This window comes from Bombina bombina, chromosome 9 (genome assembly GCF_027579735.1).
Source record: "Bombina bombina isolate aBomBom1 chromosome 9, aBomBom1.pri, whole genome shotgun sequence".
NCBI classification, from domain to species: domain Eukaryota; kingdom Metazoa; phylum Chordata; class Amphibia; order Anura; family Bombinatoridae; genus Bombina; species Bombina bombina.
Window position 1 is genome coordinate 256,987,663 of NC_069507.1, and position 21,363 is coordinate 257,009,025.

Sequence of the window (21,363 nt, forward strand, 5' to 3'; positions counted from 1 at the left end):
TTATTATGCATGTTCTTTATCGTGCACGCCCTTTATTATGCACACCCATTATCATGCATGTCCTTTATCATGCACAACCTTTATCATGTACACCCTTTATCATGCATGCCCTTTATCATGCACGCCCTCTATCATGCACGCCCTTGATCATGCATGCCCTTTATCATGCACGTCCTTTATCATGCAGGCCCTTGATCATGCACGTCCTTTATCATGCACGTCCTTTATCATGTACACCCTTGATCATACATGTCCTTTATCATGCACGTCCTTTATCATGCACGCCTTGATCATGCACGTCCTTGATCATGCACGTCCTTGATCATGCATGCTCTTTACCATGTACACCCTTTATCATGCATGCCTTTTATCATGCACACCTTTTATCATGTTGTATAATGGAGAGCAAGTAGCCCGAAGAGTTGCTTTCTTTGGTCATATGTCTGGGTCAATAAATGTGAACATTTGAAAAGCAGATGTTGTGAGTGGTACTATTCTCTTTCTATTAAAACGGAAGCCTTGTACGGCCATATACAAAGCCGACTTCAGTTCTCTTTGGTGACCAATAGTGAAAACCTGAAGCTTAGTAATTTGGCACGGCTCTCCCTACCCTCTGTTATTGGTTTTGTTGCAGCCTTAGTCTCTTGTTGTGCTTTATCTGCTGTCTCCTGGCTGTTTACCTGTCTTTTGCTCTCTGTCTGTCTCTGGCAGGCAGGCTGTCTGTCTTTCTTTCTTTCTTTCTTTTACTGACCCTTGCTGTCCTGGCTGTCTCTAAATGCCTTGACTGGTCTCACAGCTCATGCCTCGGGAGAGCATCAGCGTTTTGTTTGATAACCACACTTGGACGAAGCATGACATGAAGACAACAGATATCCTCGGGCGCTCTGCGGCCTTCATCCACCCAACCGTCAGCGTCTTTGTCACTCTACCCCTCTTTTTTGTCATGAAGGTAACAAATTCACTAATGAACATAACAGTAAGTGCATAGCTCATCACAAACTGCACATTGCAATCATACAATCTGCATGAACACAATATGGCAAAATGGCTCCATTTCCAATATATCAGAATTTCAATTTAAAGTGCATTGTGCAGCTTTTCAGATTCAAAGCCTTTTCAATTTATTAGAAATTCTCCTCACTTGTCACAGATTTTCAAATGCATCTGTGACACATTAACACCCTTTATACCTTCAAGAGCAACATTTCAACAGTGATATTCCAGGGAATATAGGTTTATTCAGCACAGAAACATTCATTTTAAAGGGACATGAAAACCCTTTTAGTTTATACTCAAATGTGCTTCCTTCTATTGGTATCCTTTGTTGAAGAAGCAGCAATGCACTACTGTGAGCTAGCTGAACACATCTGGTAAACCAATGGTGTGAGGCAAATGTGTGCAGCCTCTAACCTGCAGCTATCTCCTAGTAGTGCATTGCTGCTCTTGAGCCTGCCTAGATATGCTTTTCAACACAAATACCAACAGAATAAAAACAATTAGATAATAGAAGTAAACTGGAAAGATGTTTAAAATGGTCTAAATCATGAAAAAAAAAATGTGGGTTTCATGTCCCTTCAAACATCTATTACAAAGATCTATTAGTATAAGGCTAGTAGGCTACATATTGCCACAAATGTATATGTACTCTTACAAAAATATTAAAGCATTTACGCCTAGATTACGAGTTTTGAGCGCTATAGGGAAATAAACAAACGCAACAAAAGTGGCGTTATTTAATCCCCTATAGCGCTGCCATTACAAGTTTTAAAAAACCTGGCTTGTGCGTGCGATATGGTGCTTTTAAGCTCCATACGGCACACAATACAATCGCTGTTTTGACGTGCTCGTGCACGCTTCCCACATAGACATCAATGGGGAGAGCGGGTCAGAAAAAAGTCTAACACCTGCGATTGTGGAAAGAAAAGCTCCGTAATGCAGCCCAATTGATGTCTATGGGGAAAATAAAAATACAGTTTAAACCTCACACCCTAACATAAACCCCGAGTCTAAAAACCCTAATCTGCTGCCCCCGACATCGCTGATACCTGCCTACAGTTATTAACCCCTAATCTGCCACTCCCGATATCGTGCCACCTAAATAAAGGTATTAACCCCTAATCTGCTGCTCCCTATATCGCTGCCACTATATTAAAGTTGTTTACCCCTATTCTGCCGCACCCCAACATCGCCCACACTATAATAAATCTGTTAACCCCTATTCTGCTGCTCCCCGACATCCCCACCACTAAATAAAGTTATTAACCCCTAAACCTCTGGGCTCCCACATCACTACCACTAAATAAACCTTTTAACCCCTAAACTGCCAGCCCCCCACATTGCAAAAACCTAAATTAAACTTTATTAACCCCTAAACCTAACCCTAACGTAACCCTAACCCTAACACCCCCTAACTTTAACATAATTAAAATATAGCGAAATTAAACTTACAATTATTAACTAAATAAACCTATTAACCCCTAAACCGCCAGCCCCCCACATCGCAACAACCTAAATTAAACTATTAACCCCTACACCTACTCCTAAACCTAACCCTACCCCTAAACCTAACCCTAACACCCCCTAACTTTAACTTTATTAAAATAGATCTAAATAAAATTTACAATTATTAACTAAATAATATCTATTTAAAACTAAATACATACTTACCTGTGAAATAAAACCTAAGCTGGCTACAATATAACTAATAGTTATAGAATTAGAGCTGTTTAAACCCTATTGACTGATTTGAACAGCCAATAGGATTTTAGCAGCTCTCATTCTATTGGCTGATTCAAATCTTTCAGGCAATAGGAATGCAAGGGATGCCATCTTGAATCGCGTCCCTTGCATTGAAGATTCAGTATACAGCAGCGACCGTATGAAGAGGATGCTCCGTGCTGGATGTCTTCAGGATGGATCCGCTCCGCGCCACCAGGATCAAGATAGAAGATGTCTCCTGGATGAAGACTGATAAGGCTGCCTGGATGAAGACTTCTCGCCGCTTGGATGAGGACTTCTTCGCCTGGATGAAGATTGTTCAAGCGGGACTTCAAAAACTGTAAGTGGATCGTCTTGGGGTAAGTGTTAGGTTTTTTAAGTTTTTTTTTGGGTGGGTTTTATTTTTAGATTTGGGCAGTAAAAGAGCTATATGCCCTTTATAGGGCAATCTCCAGACAAATGCCCTTTTCAGGGCTTTTTTAGATTTAGGTTTTTTATTTTGGTGGGATGGTTGGGTGGTGGGTTGTACTGTTGGGGGGTCTTTGTATTTTTTTTTTACAGGTAAAAGAGCTATTATCTTTGGGGCAATGGACCACAAAATGCCCTTTTAAGGGCCATTGGTAGTTTATTTTAGGCTAGGGTTTTCTTTATTTTGGGTGGGCTTTTTTATTTTGATAGGGCTATTAGATTAGGTGTAATTCTTTTTTATTTTTGATACTTTCGTTTGTTATTTTCCATAATTTAGTGTTTGTTATTTTTTGTAATTTAGTCTTTTTTTTTGTAATTAGATACTTTGTAATTTTTAGAGTAGGGTTAGGATTTTTTTAATGTGTAGTTTAGTTTTTTTAATTTGTAGCTAGTTTAATTTTAGTTTAATAATTATATTAGTTTAATTGTTAGTTTAAAGTTAGTTTTTTTAATTTGACAGGTAAGGTTTAATTTAATTTAAGATAGGGAAATTGTAATTTTAATATAACTTTAGGGGGGCGTTAGGTTTAGGGGTTACTAATTTAACATAGTTCCTTGCGATGTGGGGGCTTCTGGTTTAGGGGTTAATAGGTTTATTATAGTGGCGGAGGTGTAGGGTTTAATAACTTTAGTATAGTGGGGGCGATGTGGGCAGATGGCAGATTAGGGGTTAATAATATTTACCTAGTGTTTGCGATGTGGGAGGGCGGCGGTTTAGGGGTTAATCACTTTAGTATAGTAATGACGATATCGGGGAGCGGCGAAATAGGAGTTAAAAAATTTAGTGGCGGCAATGTTGGGAGTGGCAGATTAGGGGTTAATACATTTATTATAGTGTTTGCGATGCGGGAGGGCCTCGGTTTAGGGGTTAATAGGTAGTTTATGGGTGTTTAGTGTACTTTGTAGCAGTTTAGTTATGAGTTTTATGTTATAGCTTTGTAGTGTAAAACTCATAACTACTGACTTTAGATGGCGTTATGGATCTTGTCGTTTTAGAGTGTAACGCTAGCTTTTTAGCCTCACCGCAAAACTCGTAATGCCAGCGCTATGGGAATCCCATGAAAAAACGTCATTTTTAGGAGTGCGGTACTGACGTTGCGTTACAGGCTAAAAGGCTTGCGGTACAGCTATATCGACAAGAACTGTAATGACCGCATTGCTGTTTTAACGCTGAAAATACCATATTTTCAGTGTTAAGAGCCGTAACGCGCAACTCGTAATCTAGCTGATTGTATTTAAAAAAAAACCAAACATAAACATTTGTGATATTCAAATCTGCAATTACACAGGTTACTTAGTCACAACCATAGTTTAAATTCCCCTTGTGAGCTGCATTTTCATTGCTCTTATATTAACAATCTTAGGTTAAGTGTTTTATTATATCCAAGCAAACAAAGGCTTATCTCAGGCCGTGCAACACATCACATAACGATGCCGGCACAGAGATCACAAAACATTCAAATGTGATTATTCTAGATCATCAAATATTAATAATAAATAATTCATTGGCTAAGAACCAAAATAATTGTGACAATTTATCAGAACTAACTTAATAATTCACCTTTTAATGGTTTGTAATATTTAATGAAGTTAATTTATTAGTGGGAGTTCAAGAGATCAAATAACAATACACATACAGGGGCCTATTTATGATGGTGCGAGCGGACATGATCCAATATAGCGGATGAAGTCCGCTGCACATCGATAAATGCCAACAGCATACGCTCTCGGTATTTATCATTGCACCAGCAGTTCTGGTGAACTGCTTGTGCAATACCGCCCCCTGCAGAATCGTGGCCAATCGGCCGCTAGCAGGGGTGTCAATCAACCCGATCGTATTCGATATGGTTGATTTCTGATGATTTTTGTCCACCACCTCAGAGCAGGGGGACGGGTTATGGAGCAGCGGTCTTTAGACCGCTGCTTCATAACTTCTGTTTCGGCTTGCCAGAAACACGGGGCATCAAGCTCCATACGGAGCTTGATTAATATGCCCTACAGACACATCCAATGCACACGCGCACACACATACACACATAAACCCATACACACGTAAACACATCCATACACACACACACTTAAACACATACATACACAAATACATACACACATAAACACATACACACATAAACACATACATACACATACATAAATACATATACACATAAACACATACACACGTAAACACATACACACTTAAACACATACACACAAAGACACATACATAAACACATACTCACATAAACACATACATACACAAACACATACACACATACATACACAAACACATTCACACATACATACACAAACACATTCACACATAAACACATCCATACACCATAACACATACATACACACGCACATAAATACATACATACACAAACACATACACACATAAACACACGCATACACAAACACATATACACAATCTCTCACACACACATATACACATACACACATAAACATACACACATAAACCCATACACATATAAACACATAATACACACACACACACATAAACACATACATACACAAACACATACACACACTCTCTCAGACACACATACATACACACAGATACACACACATACACAAACACACATACACACACACTCTCACACACACATACACACATAAACACACACACACATATAAACATACACACATACACACATAAACACATACACATACAAACACACTCTCACACAAACATACACACATAAACACACACACACACACATAAACACATACACACATACACACTCTCACACAAACATACACACATAAACACACACATGCACAAAAACATATACACATAAACACACACATATTCACTCATACAGAAACACATACACACACATACATACACACATACAAACATACACAAACACATACACACACTCTCTCACACACATTAACACACACACACATACACACATAAACACACACATATACACACACATACACAAACACATACACACTCTCACACATACACCTACACACATAAACACACACACATGCACAAAAACATACACACATAAACACACACATATACTCACTCATACACAAACACATACACACACTCTCTCACACACACATACACACATAAACACACACACACATACATACATATACACACACATACACACACACATAAACAAACACATACACACATAAACACACACACATATACACACATACACACACTCTCTCACACACACACATTCATACACACACTCACTCTCACACACATCCACACGTCCACGCACACACACAAATACACACACACATAGATATACACACACACTTTCTCTCTCTCTCTCTCTCTCTCTCTCTATATATATATATATATATATATATATACATATATATATATCACACACATACGCACACACACACATCCATACACACACACATAGATACGCACACATCCATACATACACACACAAATAAACAAACACATCCATGCACACCAACATCCATACGCACACACACATCTATACACACACACACACAAATATATATATATATATATATATATATATATATATATATACTGTATATATATACACAACAACATAAACACAACAACACACACACAAATACTCATATATTTAAACAGACACATACACACACACAAAATATATATATAGATATATATTAACACACACAAATACACACACACACACACACATATATATATATATGTGTATATATATGTACAGACACATAAACACACACATACTCATATATACACAGACACATACATACACAAATACACACACACACACATATAAACATGCGCGCGCACACACACACACATAGAAACATATACAAAAACACATACACATATCACACACATAAACACATACACACAAACGCGCTCACTCAACGCAAAGCTCCCATCGGGTTAATATTACTTTATTATTAGGCACCAGTAGATACATATACAGTCATCTGGTGAAGGAAGAAGCTAAGTAATTATGGCTAGAATTAGTGAGTTATGCCCATAGATTAGCGCCCAGTTGTTCTCTGCATTTCATGGTGACAATATTTATTTTTTACTGTCTAGTTTCTGATGTCTGTTGTCGCCACTACGATGCCAATACCATGTGGAGCCTTCATGCCGGTGTTTGTACTTGGTGAGAGAGGGGAAAAAACTACACCTTGGGCCAAAGGGATAATTATTACAATAATTATAAGGGGTCACAATGATAAATGTGCAGCCAGGAGCTGTTTTCTCACTGGGATGTATAAAGGGACCTTTTGTGCATGGTCCATCTCTGCATATAAAAAGTGCATTAATTATATAAACGTGCAGATGGAAGGTAACTATATCACAGTGCTTAGTATATGTATAATGTATCAGCAATACACAATGCATTGTAAAATATCTGCATGCAAAGTACATGTCATTTTGTAAAGAAACTCTGCAAAACACATGGAGGCCAATTTATCAAATGTCTGTCGGACCTGATCCGACAGTGCGGATCAGGTCCGACATACATCGCTAAATGCGGAGAGCAATATGCTCTCCGTATTCAGCATTGCACCAGCAGCTCTTGTGAGCTACTGATGCAACACCGCCTGCTGCAGACTCGCGGCCAATCAGCCGCCAGCAGGGCGTCCAGCGTTATGGAGCAGCGGTCTTTAGATCGCTGCTTCATAATTGCTGTTTCTGGCGAGCCTGCAGGCTCGCCAGAAACACGGGGCCTCAAGCTCCATTCGGAGCTTGATAGATAGGCCCCATGGACTCTCCGGGTCTTGAAAGTCAGTTCTTTGGGGGCGGGAAAAACAGTTGTCAGAGCTAAATTACATGGGAAAGGACAAAATAAATAATAAATAATAATACAAGATTTTTTAACTTAATATGGTTAAATGTGATCTATATTACAAGTGGAGAGCACAGTGTGTTATCTTGTGACCTTGAACAAAGAATAAAACACAATATGGTAATACAACTGGTTGGTTAAATAGCTTAATCAAAGCATAACCATTATTATTATTAATAGTATAGCACAGTGCAATATGAAGAACTGCATTACTTGTTCACCCTCGGCTAAGCACACCATCATTATTAATAGTATAGCACAGAGCAACATGAGGAACTGCACTACTTGTTCACCCTCGGCTAAGCACACCATTATTATTAATACTATAGCACAGAGCAACATGAGGAACTGCATTACTTGTTCACCCTCGGCTAAGCACACCATTATTATTAATACTATAGCACAGAGCAACATGAGGAACTGCATTACTTGTTCACCCTCGGCTAAGCACACCATTATTATTAATACTATAGCACAGAGCAACATGAGGAACTGCATTACTTGTTCACCCTGGGCTAAGCACACCATTATTATTAATACTATAGCACAGAGCAACATGAGGAACTACACTACTTGTTCACCCTCGGCTAAGCACACCATTATTATTAATAGTATAGCACAGAGCAACATGAGGAACTGCACTACTTGTTCACCCTCGGCTAAGCACACCATTATTATTAATAGTATAGCACAGAGCAACATGAGGAACTGCACTACTTGTTCACCCTCGGCTAAGCACACCATTATTATTAATAGTATAGCACAGAGCAACATGAGGAACTGCACTACTTGTTCACCCTCGGATAAGCAATCCATTATTATTAATAGTATAGCACAGAGCAACATGAGGAACTGCACTACTTGTTCACCCTCGGCTAAGTACACCATTATTATTATTAATAGTATAGCACAGAGCAATATGAAAAACTGCACTACTTGTCCACCCTCGGGTAAACACACCATTATTATTAATAGCATAGCACAGAGCAACATGAGGAACTGCATTACTTGCTCACCCTTGGCTAAGCACACCATTATTATTAATAGTATAGCACAGAGCAACATGAGGAACTGCACTACTTGTTCACCCTCGGCTAAGCACACCATTATTATTAATAGCATAGCACAGAGCAACATGAGGAACTGCATTACTTGCTCACCCTTGGCTAAGCACACCATTATTATTAATAGTATAGCACAGAGCAACATGAGGAACTGCATTACTTGCTCACCCTTGGCTAAGCAAACCAAAATTATTAAAAGTATAGCACAGTGCAATATGAAGAACTGCATTACTTGTTCACCCTCGGCTAAGCACACCATCATTATTAATAGTATAGCACAGAGCAACATGAGGAACTGCACTACTTGTTCACCCTCGGCTAAGCACACCATTATTATTAATACTATAGCACAGAGCAACATGAGGAACTGCATTACTTGTTCACCCTCGGCTAAGCACACCATCATTATTAATAGTATAGCACAGAGCAACATGAGGAACTGCACTACTTGTTCACCCTCGGCTAAGCACACCATTATTATTAATACTATAGCACAGAGCAACATGAGGAACTGCATTACTTGTTCACCCTCGGCTAAGCACACCATTATTATTAATAGTATAGCACAGAGCAACATGAGGAACTGCACTACTTGTTCACCCTCGGCTAAGCACACCATTATTATTAATAGTATAGCACAGAGCAACATGAGGAACTGCACTACTTGTTCACCCTCGGCTAAGCACACCATTATTATTAATAGTATAGCACAGAGCAACATGAGGAACTGCACTACTTGTTCACCCTGTGGCTAAGTACACCATTATTATTATTAATAGTATAGCACAGAGCAATATGAAAAACTGCACTACTTGTTCACCCTCGGGTAAACACACCATTATTATTAATAGCATAGCACAGAGCAACATGAGGAACTGCATTACTTGCTCACCCTTGGCTAAGCACACCATTATTATTAATAGTATAGCACAGAGCAACATGAGGAACTGCACTACTTGTTCACCCTCGGCTAAGCACACCATTATTATTAATAGCATAGCACAGAGCAACATGAGGAACTGCATTACTTGCTCACCCTTGGCTAAGCACACCATTATTATTAATAGTATAGCACAGAGCAACATGAGGAACTGCATTACTTGCTCACCCTTGGCTAAGCAAACCAAAATTATTAAAAGTATAGCACAGTGCAATATGAAGAACTGCATTACTTGTTCACCCTTGGCTAAGTACACCATTATTATTAATAGTATAGCACAGAGCAACATGAAGAACTGCACTACTTGATCACCCTCGGCTAAGCACACCATTAGTATTAATATTATAGCACAGAGGAACATGAAGAACTGCACTACTTTCTCACCCTTGGCTAAGCACACCATTATTATTAAAAGTATAGCACAGAGCAATATGAGGAACTGCATTACTTGTTCACCCTCGGCTAAGCACTCCATTATTATTAATAGTATAGCAGAGAGCAACATGAGGAACTGCATTACTTGCTCACCCTTGGCTAAGTACACCACTATTATTAATAGTATAGCACAGAGCAACATAAAGAACTGCACTACTTGCTCACCCTTGGCTAAGCACACCATTATTATTAATAGTATAGCACAGAGGAACATGAGGAACTGCATTACTTGCTCACCCTTTGCTAGTACACCATTTTTATTAATACGATAGCAGAGAGCAACATGAGGAACTGCATTACTTGTTCACCCTCGGCTAAGCACTACATTATTATTAATAGTACAGCACAGAGCAACATGAAGAACTGCACTACTGGCTCACCCTCAAGTAAGCACACCATTATTATTAATAGTATAGCACAGAGGAACATGAGGAAATGCATTACTTGCTCACCCTTGGCTAGTACACCATTATTATTAATAGTATAGCACAGAGCAACTTGAGGAACTGCACTACTTGCTCACCTTTTGCTAAGCACACCATTATTATTAATACTATAGCAGAGAGCAACATGAGGAACTGCACTACTTGCTCACCCTCGGCTAAGCACACCATTAGTATTAATAGCATAGCACAGAGCAACATGAAGAACTGCACTACTTGCTCACCCTCGGCTAAGCACACCATTAGTATTAATAGCATAGCACAGAGCAACATGAAGAACTGCACTACTTGCTCACCCTCGGCTAAGCACACCATTAGTATTAATAGTATAGCACAGATCAACATGAGGAACTGCATTACTTGCTCACCCTTGACTAAGCAAACCATAATTATTAATAGCATAGCACAGAGCAACATGAGGAACTGCACTACTTGTTCACCCTCGGATAAGCAATCCATTATTATTAATAGTATAGCACAGAGCAACATGAGGAACTGCACTACTTGTTCACCCTCGGCTAAGTACACCATTATTATTATTAATAGTATAGCACAGAGCAATATGAAAAACTGCACTACTTGTTCACCCTCGGGTAAACACACCATTATTATTAATAGCATAGCACAGAGCAACATGAGGAACTGCATTACTTGCTCACCCTTGGCTAAGCACACCATTATTATTAATAGTATAGCACAGAGCAACATGAGGAACTGCACTACTTGTTCACCCTCGGCTAAGCACACCATTATTATTAATAGCATAGCACAGAGCAACATGAGGAACTGCATTACTTGCTCACCCTTGGCTAAGCACACCATTATTATTATTAGTATAGCACAGAGCAACATGAGGAACTGCATTACTTGCTCACCCTTGGCTAAGCAAACCAAAATTATTAAAAGTATAGCACAGTGCAATATGAAGAACTGCATTACTTGTTCACCCTTGGCTAAGCACACCATTATTATTAATAGTATAGCACAGAGCAAAATGACGAACTGCATTACTTGTTCACCCTTGGCTAAGTACACCATTATTATTAATAGTATAGCACAGAGCAACATGAAGAACTGCACTACTTGCTCACCCTCGGCTAAGCACACCATTAGTATTAATATTATAGCACAGAGGAACATGAAGAACTGCACTACTTTCTCACCCTTGGCTAAGCACACCATTATTATTAAAAGTATAGCACAGAGCAATATGAGGAACTGCATTACTTGTTCACCCTCGGCTAAGCACTCCATTATTATTAATAGTATAGCAGAGAGCAACATGAGGAACTGCATTACTTGCTCACCCTTGGCTAAGTACACCATTATTATTAATAGTATAGCACAGAGCAACATAAAGAACTGCACTACTTGCTCACCCTTGGCTAAGCACACCATTATTATTAATAGTATAGCACAGAGGAACATGAGGAACTGCATTACTTGCTCACCCTTTGCTAGTACACCATTTTTATTAATACGATAGCACAGAGCAACATGAGGAACTGCATTACTTGTTCACCCTCGGCTAAGCACACCATTATTATTAATAGTACAGCACAGAGCAACATGAAGAACTGCACTACTTGCTCACCCTCAAGTAAGCACACCATTATTATTAATAGTATAGCACAGAGGAACATGAGGAAATGCATTACTTGCTCACCCTTGGCTAGTACACCATTATTATTAATAGTATAGCACAGAGCAACTTGAGGAACTGCACTACTTGCTCACCTTTTGCTAAGCACACCATTATTATTAATACTATAGCAGAGAGCAACATGAGGAACTGCACTACTTGCTCACCCTCGGCTAAGCACACCATTAGTATTAATAGCATAGCACAGAGCAACATGAAGAACTGCACTACTTGCTCACCCTCGGCTAAGCACACCATTAGTATTAATAGCATAGCACAGAGCAACATGAAGAACTGCACTACTTGCTCACCCTCGGCTAAGCACACCATTAGTATTAATAGTATAGCACAGATCAACATGAGGAACTGCATTACTTGCTCACCCTTGACTAAGCAAACCATAATTATTAATAGCATAGCACAGAGCAACATGAGGAACTGCATTACTTGCTTACCCTCAAGTAAGCACACCATTATTATTAATAGCATAGTACAGAGCAACATGAGGAACTGCACTACTTGCTCACTCTCGGCTAAGCACAACATTAGTATTAATAGTATAGCACAGAGCAACATAAGGAGCTGCATTACAGCTGCATTACTTGCTCACCCTCGGCAAAGCACACCATTATTATTAATATTATAGCACAGAGCAACATGAGCAACTGCACTACTTGCTCACCCTTGGATAAGTACACCATTATTATTAATAGTATAGCACAGAGCAACATGAGGAACTGAACTACTTGCTCACACTCGGCTAAGCACACCATTATTATTATTAATAGTATAGCACAGAGCAACATGAAGAACTGCACTACTTGTTCACCCTCGGCTAAGAACACCATTAGTATTAATAGTATAGCACAGAGCAACATGAAGAACTGCTCTACTTGTTCACCCTTGGCCAAGCACTCGATTAGTATTAATAGTATAGCACAGAGCAACATGAAGAACTGCACTACTTGCTCATCCTCAAGTAAGCACACCATTATTATTAATTGCATAGCACAGAGCAACATGAGGAACTGCACTACTTGCTCATCCTCAAGTAAGCACACCATTATTATTAATTGTATAGCACAGAGCAACATGAAGAACTGCCCTACTTGTTCACCCTCAGCTAAGCACAACATTAGTATTAATAGTATAGCACAGAGGAAAATGAGGAACTGCATTATTTGTTCACCCTCGGCTAAGCAATTCATTATTATTAATAATATAGCACAGAGCAACATGAGGAACTGCACTACTTGTTCACCCTCGGCTAAGCACACCATAATTATTAACAGTATAGCACAGAGCAACATGAGGAACCGCACTACTTGTTCACCCTCGGCTAAGAACACCATTATTATTAATAGCATAGCACAGATGAATCTGAAGAATTACAATACTTGCTTACCCTTGGCTAAGCACACCATTATTATTAATAGCATAGCACAGCACAGAGCAACATGAGGAAAAACATTACTTGCTCACCCTTGGCTAAGCACACCATTAGTATTAATAGTATAGCACAGAGCAACATGAGGAACAGCACTACTTGCTCACCCTCGGCTAAGCACACCATTATTATTAATAGTATAGCACAGAGCAACATGAAGAACTGCACTACTTGTTCACCCTCGGCTAAGCACACCATTAGTATTAATAGTATAGCACAGAGCAACATGAAGAACTGCACTACTTGTTCACCCTTGGCTAAGCACTCGATTAGTATTAATAGTATAGCACAGAGCAACATGAAGAACTGCACTACTTGCTCATCCTCAAGTAAGCACACCGTTATTATTAATTGTATAGCACAGAGCAACATGAGGAACTGCACTACTTGCTCACCCTCAGCTAAGCACACCATTAGTATTAAAAGTATAGCACAGAGCAACATGAAGAACTGCACTACTTGTTCACCCTCGGCTAAGCACACCATTAGTATTAATAGTATAGCACAGAGGAAAATTAGGAACTGCATTATTTGTTCACCCTCTGCTAAGCAATTCATTATTATTAATAATATAGCACAGAGCAACATGAGGAACTGCACTACTTGCTCACCCTCGGCTAAGCACACCATAATTATTAACAGTATAGCACAGAGCAACATGAGGAACCGCACTACTTTTTCACCCTCGGCTAAGTACACCATTATTATTAATAGCATAGCACAGATGAACCTGAAGAATTACAATACTTGCTTACCCTTGGCTAAGCACACCATTATTATTAATAGCATAGCACAGAGCAACATGAGGAAAAACATTACTTGATCACCCTTGGCTAAGCACACCATTAGTATTAATAGTATAGCACAGAGCAACATGAGGAACTGCACTACTTGTTCAACCTCGGCTAAGCACTCCATTATTATTATTAATAGCATAGCACAAAGGAACATGAAGAACTGCACTACTTGCTCACCCTCAAGTAAGCACACAATTATTATTAATTGTATAGCACAGAGCAACATGAGGAACTGCACTACTTGTTCAACCTCGGCTAAGCACTCCATTATTATTAATAGTATAGCACAGAGCAACATAAAGAACTGCACTACTTGTTCACCCTCGGCTAAGCACTCCATTATTATTACTAATCGTATAGCACAGAGGAACATGAAGAACTGCACTACTTGATCACCCTCGGCTAAGCACACCGTTAGTATTAATAGTATAGCACAGAGCAATATGAGGAACTGCATTACTTGCTCATCCTTGGCTAAGCACACCATTATTATTAATAGCATAGCACAGAGAAACATGAAGAACTGCAATACTTGCTCACCCTTGGCTAAGCACACCATTATTATTAATAGTATAGCACAGAGCAACATGAGGAACTGCATTACTTGCTTACCCTCGGCTAAGCACACCATTATTATTAAAAGTATAGCACAGAGCAATATGAAGAACTGCACTACTCCCTTACCCTTGGCTAAGCACACCATTATTATTAATAGTATAGCACAGAGTAACATGAGGAACTACACTACTTGCTCACCCTCGGCTAAGTACACCATTATTATTAATAGTATAGCACAGAGGAACATGAGGAACTGCACTACTTGCTCACCCTTGGCTAAGCACACCATTATTATTAAAAGTATAGTACAGAGCAATATGAGGAACTGCATTACTTGCTCACCCTCGGCTAAGTACACCATTATTATTAATAGTATAGCACAGAGGAACATGAGGAACTGCACTACTTGCTCACCCTTGGCTAAGCACACCATTATTATTAAAAGTATAGTACAGAGCAATATGAGGAACTGCATTACTTGCTCACCCTTGGCTAAGCACACCATTATTATTAATAGTATAGCACAGAGCAACATGAGGAACTGCATTACTTGCTCACCCTTGGCAAGTACACCATTATTATTATAATTATTAATAGTATAGAACAGAGCAACATGAGGAAATGCACTACTTGCTCACCCTTGGTTAGTACACCATTATTATTATTAATACTATAGCACAGAGCAACATGAGGAACTGCACGACTTGCTCACCTTTGGCTAAGCACACCATTATAATTAATAGTATAGCAGAGATCAACATGAGGAACTGCATTACTTGCTCACCCTTGGCTAAGTACACCATTATTATTAATAGTATAGCACAGAGCAACATAAAGAACTGCACTACTTGCTCACCCTTGGCTAAGCACACCATTATTATTAATAGTATAGCACAGAGGAACATGAGGAACTGCATTACTTTCTCACCCTTTGCTAGTACACCATTTTTATTAAATAGCACAGAGCAATATGAGGAACTGCACTATTTGCTTACCCTCGGCTAAGCACACCATTAGTATTAATAGCATAGCACAGAGCAACATGAAGAACTGCACTACTTGCTCACCCTCAGCTAAACACACCATTATTATTAATAGTATAGCACAGAGCAACATGAGGAACTGCACTACTTGCTCACCCTTGGTTAAGCACACCATTTTTATTAATAGTATAGCACAGAGCAACATGAGGAACTGCACTACTTGCTCACCCTCGGCTAAGCATACCATTAGTATTAATAGCATAGCACAGAGCAACATGAATAACTGCACTACTTGCTCACCCTCGATTAAGCACACCATTAGTATTAATAGTATAGCACAGAGCAACATGCGGAACTGCCTTACTTGCTCGCCCTTGGCTAAGTACACCATTATTATTAATAGTATAGCACAGAGCAACATGAGGAACTGCACTACTTGCTCTCCCTTGGCTAAGCACACCATTGGTATTAATAGTATAGCACAGAGCAACATGAGGAACTGCATTACTTGCTCACCCTTGGCTAAGCACACCATTATTATTAATAGTATAGCACAGAGGAACATGAGGAACTGCATTACTTGCTCACCCTTGGCTAAGTACACCATTGTATTAATAGTATAGCACAGAGCAACATGAGGAACTGCATTACTTGCTCACCCTCGGCTAAGCACACCATTAGTATTAATAGTATAGCACAGAGCAACATGAAGAACTGCACTACTTGCTCACCCTAGGCTAAGCACACCATTAGTATTAATAGTATAGCACAGAGCAATATGAAGAACTGCACTACTTGTTCACCCTCGGCTAAGCACTCCATTAATATTAATAGTATAGCACAGAGCAACATGACGAACTGCACTACTTGCTCACCCTCAAGTAAGCACACCATTATTATTAATTGTATAGCACAGAGCAACATGAGGAACTGCACTACTTGTTAACCCTCGGCTAAGCACTCCATTATTATTACTAGTATAGCACAGAGGAACATGAAGAACTGGACTACTTGCTAACCCTTGAGTAAGCACACCATTATTATTAATAGCATAGCACAAAGCAACATGAGGAACTGCACTACTTGCTCACCCTTGGCTAAGTACACCATTATTATTAATAGTATAGCACAGAGCAACATGAAGAACTGCACTACTTGCTCACCCTTGGCTAAGTACACCATTATTATTAATAGTATAGCAAATAGCAATATGAGGAACTGCATTACTTGTTCACCCTCGGGTAAGCACTCCATTATTATTAATAGTATAGCACAGAGCAACATGAAGAACTGCACTATTTGCTCACCCTTGGCTAAGCACACCATTATTATTAATAATATAGCACATAGGAACATGAGGAACCTCATTACTTGCTCAGCCTTGGCTAGTACACCATTATTATTAATAATACTTTAGCACAGAGCAACATGAGGAACTGCACTACTTGCTCAACCTCGGCTAAGCACACCATTATTATTAATACTATAGCACAGAGCAACATGAGGAACAGCACTACTTGCTCACCCTCGGCTAAGCACACCATTAGTATTAATAGCATAGCACAGAGCAACATGAAGAACTGCACTACTTGCTCACCCTTGGCTAAGCACACCATTAGTATTAATAGTATAGCACAGAGCAACATGAGGAACTGCATTACTTGCTCACCCTTAGCTAAGCAAACCATTATTATTAATAGCATAGCACAGAGCAATATGAAGAACTGCACTACTTGCTTACCTTTAGCTAAGCACACCATTATTATTAATAGCATAGCACAGAGGAACATGAAGAACTGCACTACTTGCTCACCCTCGGCTAAGCACACCATTAGTATTAATAGTATAGCACAGAGCAAGATGAGGAACTGCATTACTTGCTCACCCTTGGCTAAGTACACCATTATTATTAATAGCATAGCACAGAGCAACATGAAGAACTGCACTACTTGCTCACCCTTAGCTAAGCACACCGTTGGTATTAATAGTATAGCACAGAGGAACATGAGGAACTGCATTACTTGCTCAGCCTTGGCTAGTACACCATTATTATTAATAATACTTTAGCACAGAGCAACATGAGGAACTGCACTACTTGCTCACCTTTGGCTAAGCAAAATTATTAATACTATAGCACAGAGCAACATGAGAAACTGCACTACTTGCTAACCCTCGGCTAAGCACACCATTAGTATTAATATCACAGAGCAACATGAAGAACTGCACTACTTGCTCACCCTCGGCTAAGCACACCATTAGTATTAATAGTATAGCACAGAGTAACATGAGGAACTGCATTACTTGCTCACCCTTGGCTAAGCAAACCATTATTATTAATAGCATAGCACAGAGCAACATGAGGAACTGCACTACTTGCATAGCCTTGGCTAAGCAAACCATTATTATTAATAGCATAGCACAGAGGAACATGAGGAACTGCACTACTTGCTTAGCCTTGGCAAAGTACACCATTATTATTAATAGCATAGTACAGAGCAACATGAAGAACTGCACTAATTGCTCAGCCTTAGCTAAGCACACCGTTGGTATTAATAGTATAGCACAGAGGAACATGAGGAACTGCATTACTTGCTCACCCTTGGCTAAGCAAACCATTATTATTAATAGCATAGCACAGAGGAACATGAGGAACTGCATTACTTGCTCACCCTTGGCTAAGCAAACCATTATTATTAATAGCATAGCACAGAGCAACATGAAGAACTGCACTACTTGCTCACCCTTAGCTAAGCACACCGTTGGTATTAATAGTATAGCACAGAGGAACATGAGGAACTGCATTACTTGCTCACCCTTGGCTAGTACACCATTACTATTATTATTAGTATAGCACAGAGCAACATGAGGAACTGCACTACTTGCTCACCCTTGGCTAAGCACTCCATTATTATTAATAGTATAGCACAGAGGAACATGAGGAACAGCATTACTTGCTCACCCTTGGCTAGTACACCATTATTATTATTATTACTTTAGCACAGAGCAACATGAGGAACTGCACTACTTGCTCACCTTTGGCTAAGCACACCATTATTATTAATATTATAGCACAGAGCAACATGAAGAACTGCACTACTTGCTCACCCTTAGCTAAGCACACCGTTGGTATCAATAGTATAGCCCAGAGGAACATGAGGAACTGCATTACTTGCTCACCCTTGGCTAGTACACCATTACTATTATTAATAGTATAGCAAAGAGCAACATGAGGAACTGCACTACTTGCTCACCCTTGGCTAAGCACACCATTATTATTAATAGTATAGCACAGAGGAACATAAGGAACTGCATTACTTGCTCAGCCTTGGCTAGTACACCATTATTATTAATAATACTTTAGCACAGAGCAACGTGAGGAACTGCACTACTTGCTCACCTTTGGATAAGCACACCATTATTATTAATACTATAGCACAGAGCAACATGAGAAACTGCACTACTTGCTCACCCTCGGCTAAGCACACCATTAGTATTAATAGCACAGAGCAACATGAAGAACTGCACTACTTGCTCACCCTCGGCTAAGCACACCATTAGTATTAATAGTATAGCACAGAGCAACATGAGGAACTGCATTACTTTCTCACCCTTGGCAAAGTACACCATTATTATTAATATCATAGCACAGAGCAACATGAAGAACTGCACTACTTGCTCACCCTTAGCTAAGCACACCGTTGGTATTAATAGTATAGCACAGAGGAACATGAGGAACTGCATTACTTGCTCACCCTTGGCTAGTACACCATTACTATTATTAATAGTATAGCACAGAGCAACATGAGGAACTGCACTACTTGCTCACCCTTGGCTAAGCACGCTATTATAATTAATAGTATAGCACAGAGGAACATGAGGAACAGCATGACTTGCTCACCCTTGGCTAGTACACCATTATTATTATTATTACTTTAGCACAGAGCAACATGAGGAACTGCACTACTTGCTCACCTTTGGCTAAGCACACCATTATTATTATTAAAAGCATAGCACAGAGCAACATGAAGAACTGCCCTACTTGCTCACCCTTAGCTAAGTACACCGTTGCTATTAATAGTATAGCACAGAGGAACATGAGGAACTGCATTACTTGCTCACCCTTGGCTAGTACACCATTATTATTAATAGTATAGCACAGAGGAACATGAGGAACTGCATTACTTGCTCAGCCTTGGCTAGTACACCATTATTATTATTATTATTACTTTAGCACAGAGCAGCATGAGGAACTGCACTACTTGCTCACCTTTGGCTAAGCACACCATTATTATTAATACTATAGCACAGAGCAACATGAGGAACTGCACTACTTGCTTACCCTCGGCTAAGCACACCATTAGTATTAATTGCATAGCACAGAGCAAATTGAAGAACTGCACTACTTGCTCACCCTCGGCTAAGCACACCATTAGTATTAAAAGTATAGCACAGAGCAACATGAGGAACTGCATTACTTGCTCACCCTTGGCTAAGCAAACCATTATTATTAATAGCATAGCACAGAGCAACATGAGGAACTGCACTACTTGCTTACCCTTGGCTAAGCACACCATTATTATTAATAGTATAGCACAGAGCAACATGAGGAACTGCACTACTTGCTCACCCTTGGCTAAGCACACCATTATTATTAATAGTATAGCACAGAGCAACATGAGGAACTGCACTACTTGCTCACCCTCAGCTAAGCACACCATTAGTATTAATAGTATAGCACAGAGCAACATGAAGAGCTGCTCTACTTGCTCACCCTCAGCTAAGCACACCATTATTATTAATAGTATAGCACAGAGCAACATGAGGAACTGCACTACTTGCTCACCCTTGGCTAAGCACACCATTAGTATTAATAGTATAGCACAGAGCAACATGAGGAACTGCACTACTTGCTCACCCTCGGCTAAGCACACCATTAGTATTAATAGTATAGCACAGAGCAACATGAGGAACTACACTACTTGCTCACCCTCGGCTAAGCACACCATTAGTATTAATAGCATAGCACAGAGCAACAT

At 39.5% G+C, this 21,363-nt stretch overlaps 1 protein-coding gene across 4 annotated transcripts in view; it reads left to right on the plus strand.

Annotated features, from left to right (window-relative positions):
* CLCN1 (chloride voltage-gated channel 1) overlaps positions 1–21,363 on the plus strand; it is a 384,315-nt gene that overhangs the window by 314,448 nt on the left and 48,504 nt on the right. For all 4 annotated transcript variants that reach the window (XM_053692781.1, XM_053692784.1, XM_053692782.1 and 1 more), the window contains 2 exons: positions 797–949; positions 7,259–7,328. In XM_053692781.1, coding sequence (XP_053548756.1) covers positions 797–949; positions 7,259–7,328 — 223 coding nt within the window. The remainder of the gene's footprint in view (positions 1–796; positions 950–7,258; positions 7,329–21,363) is intronic.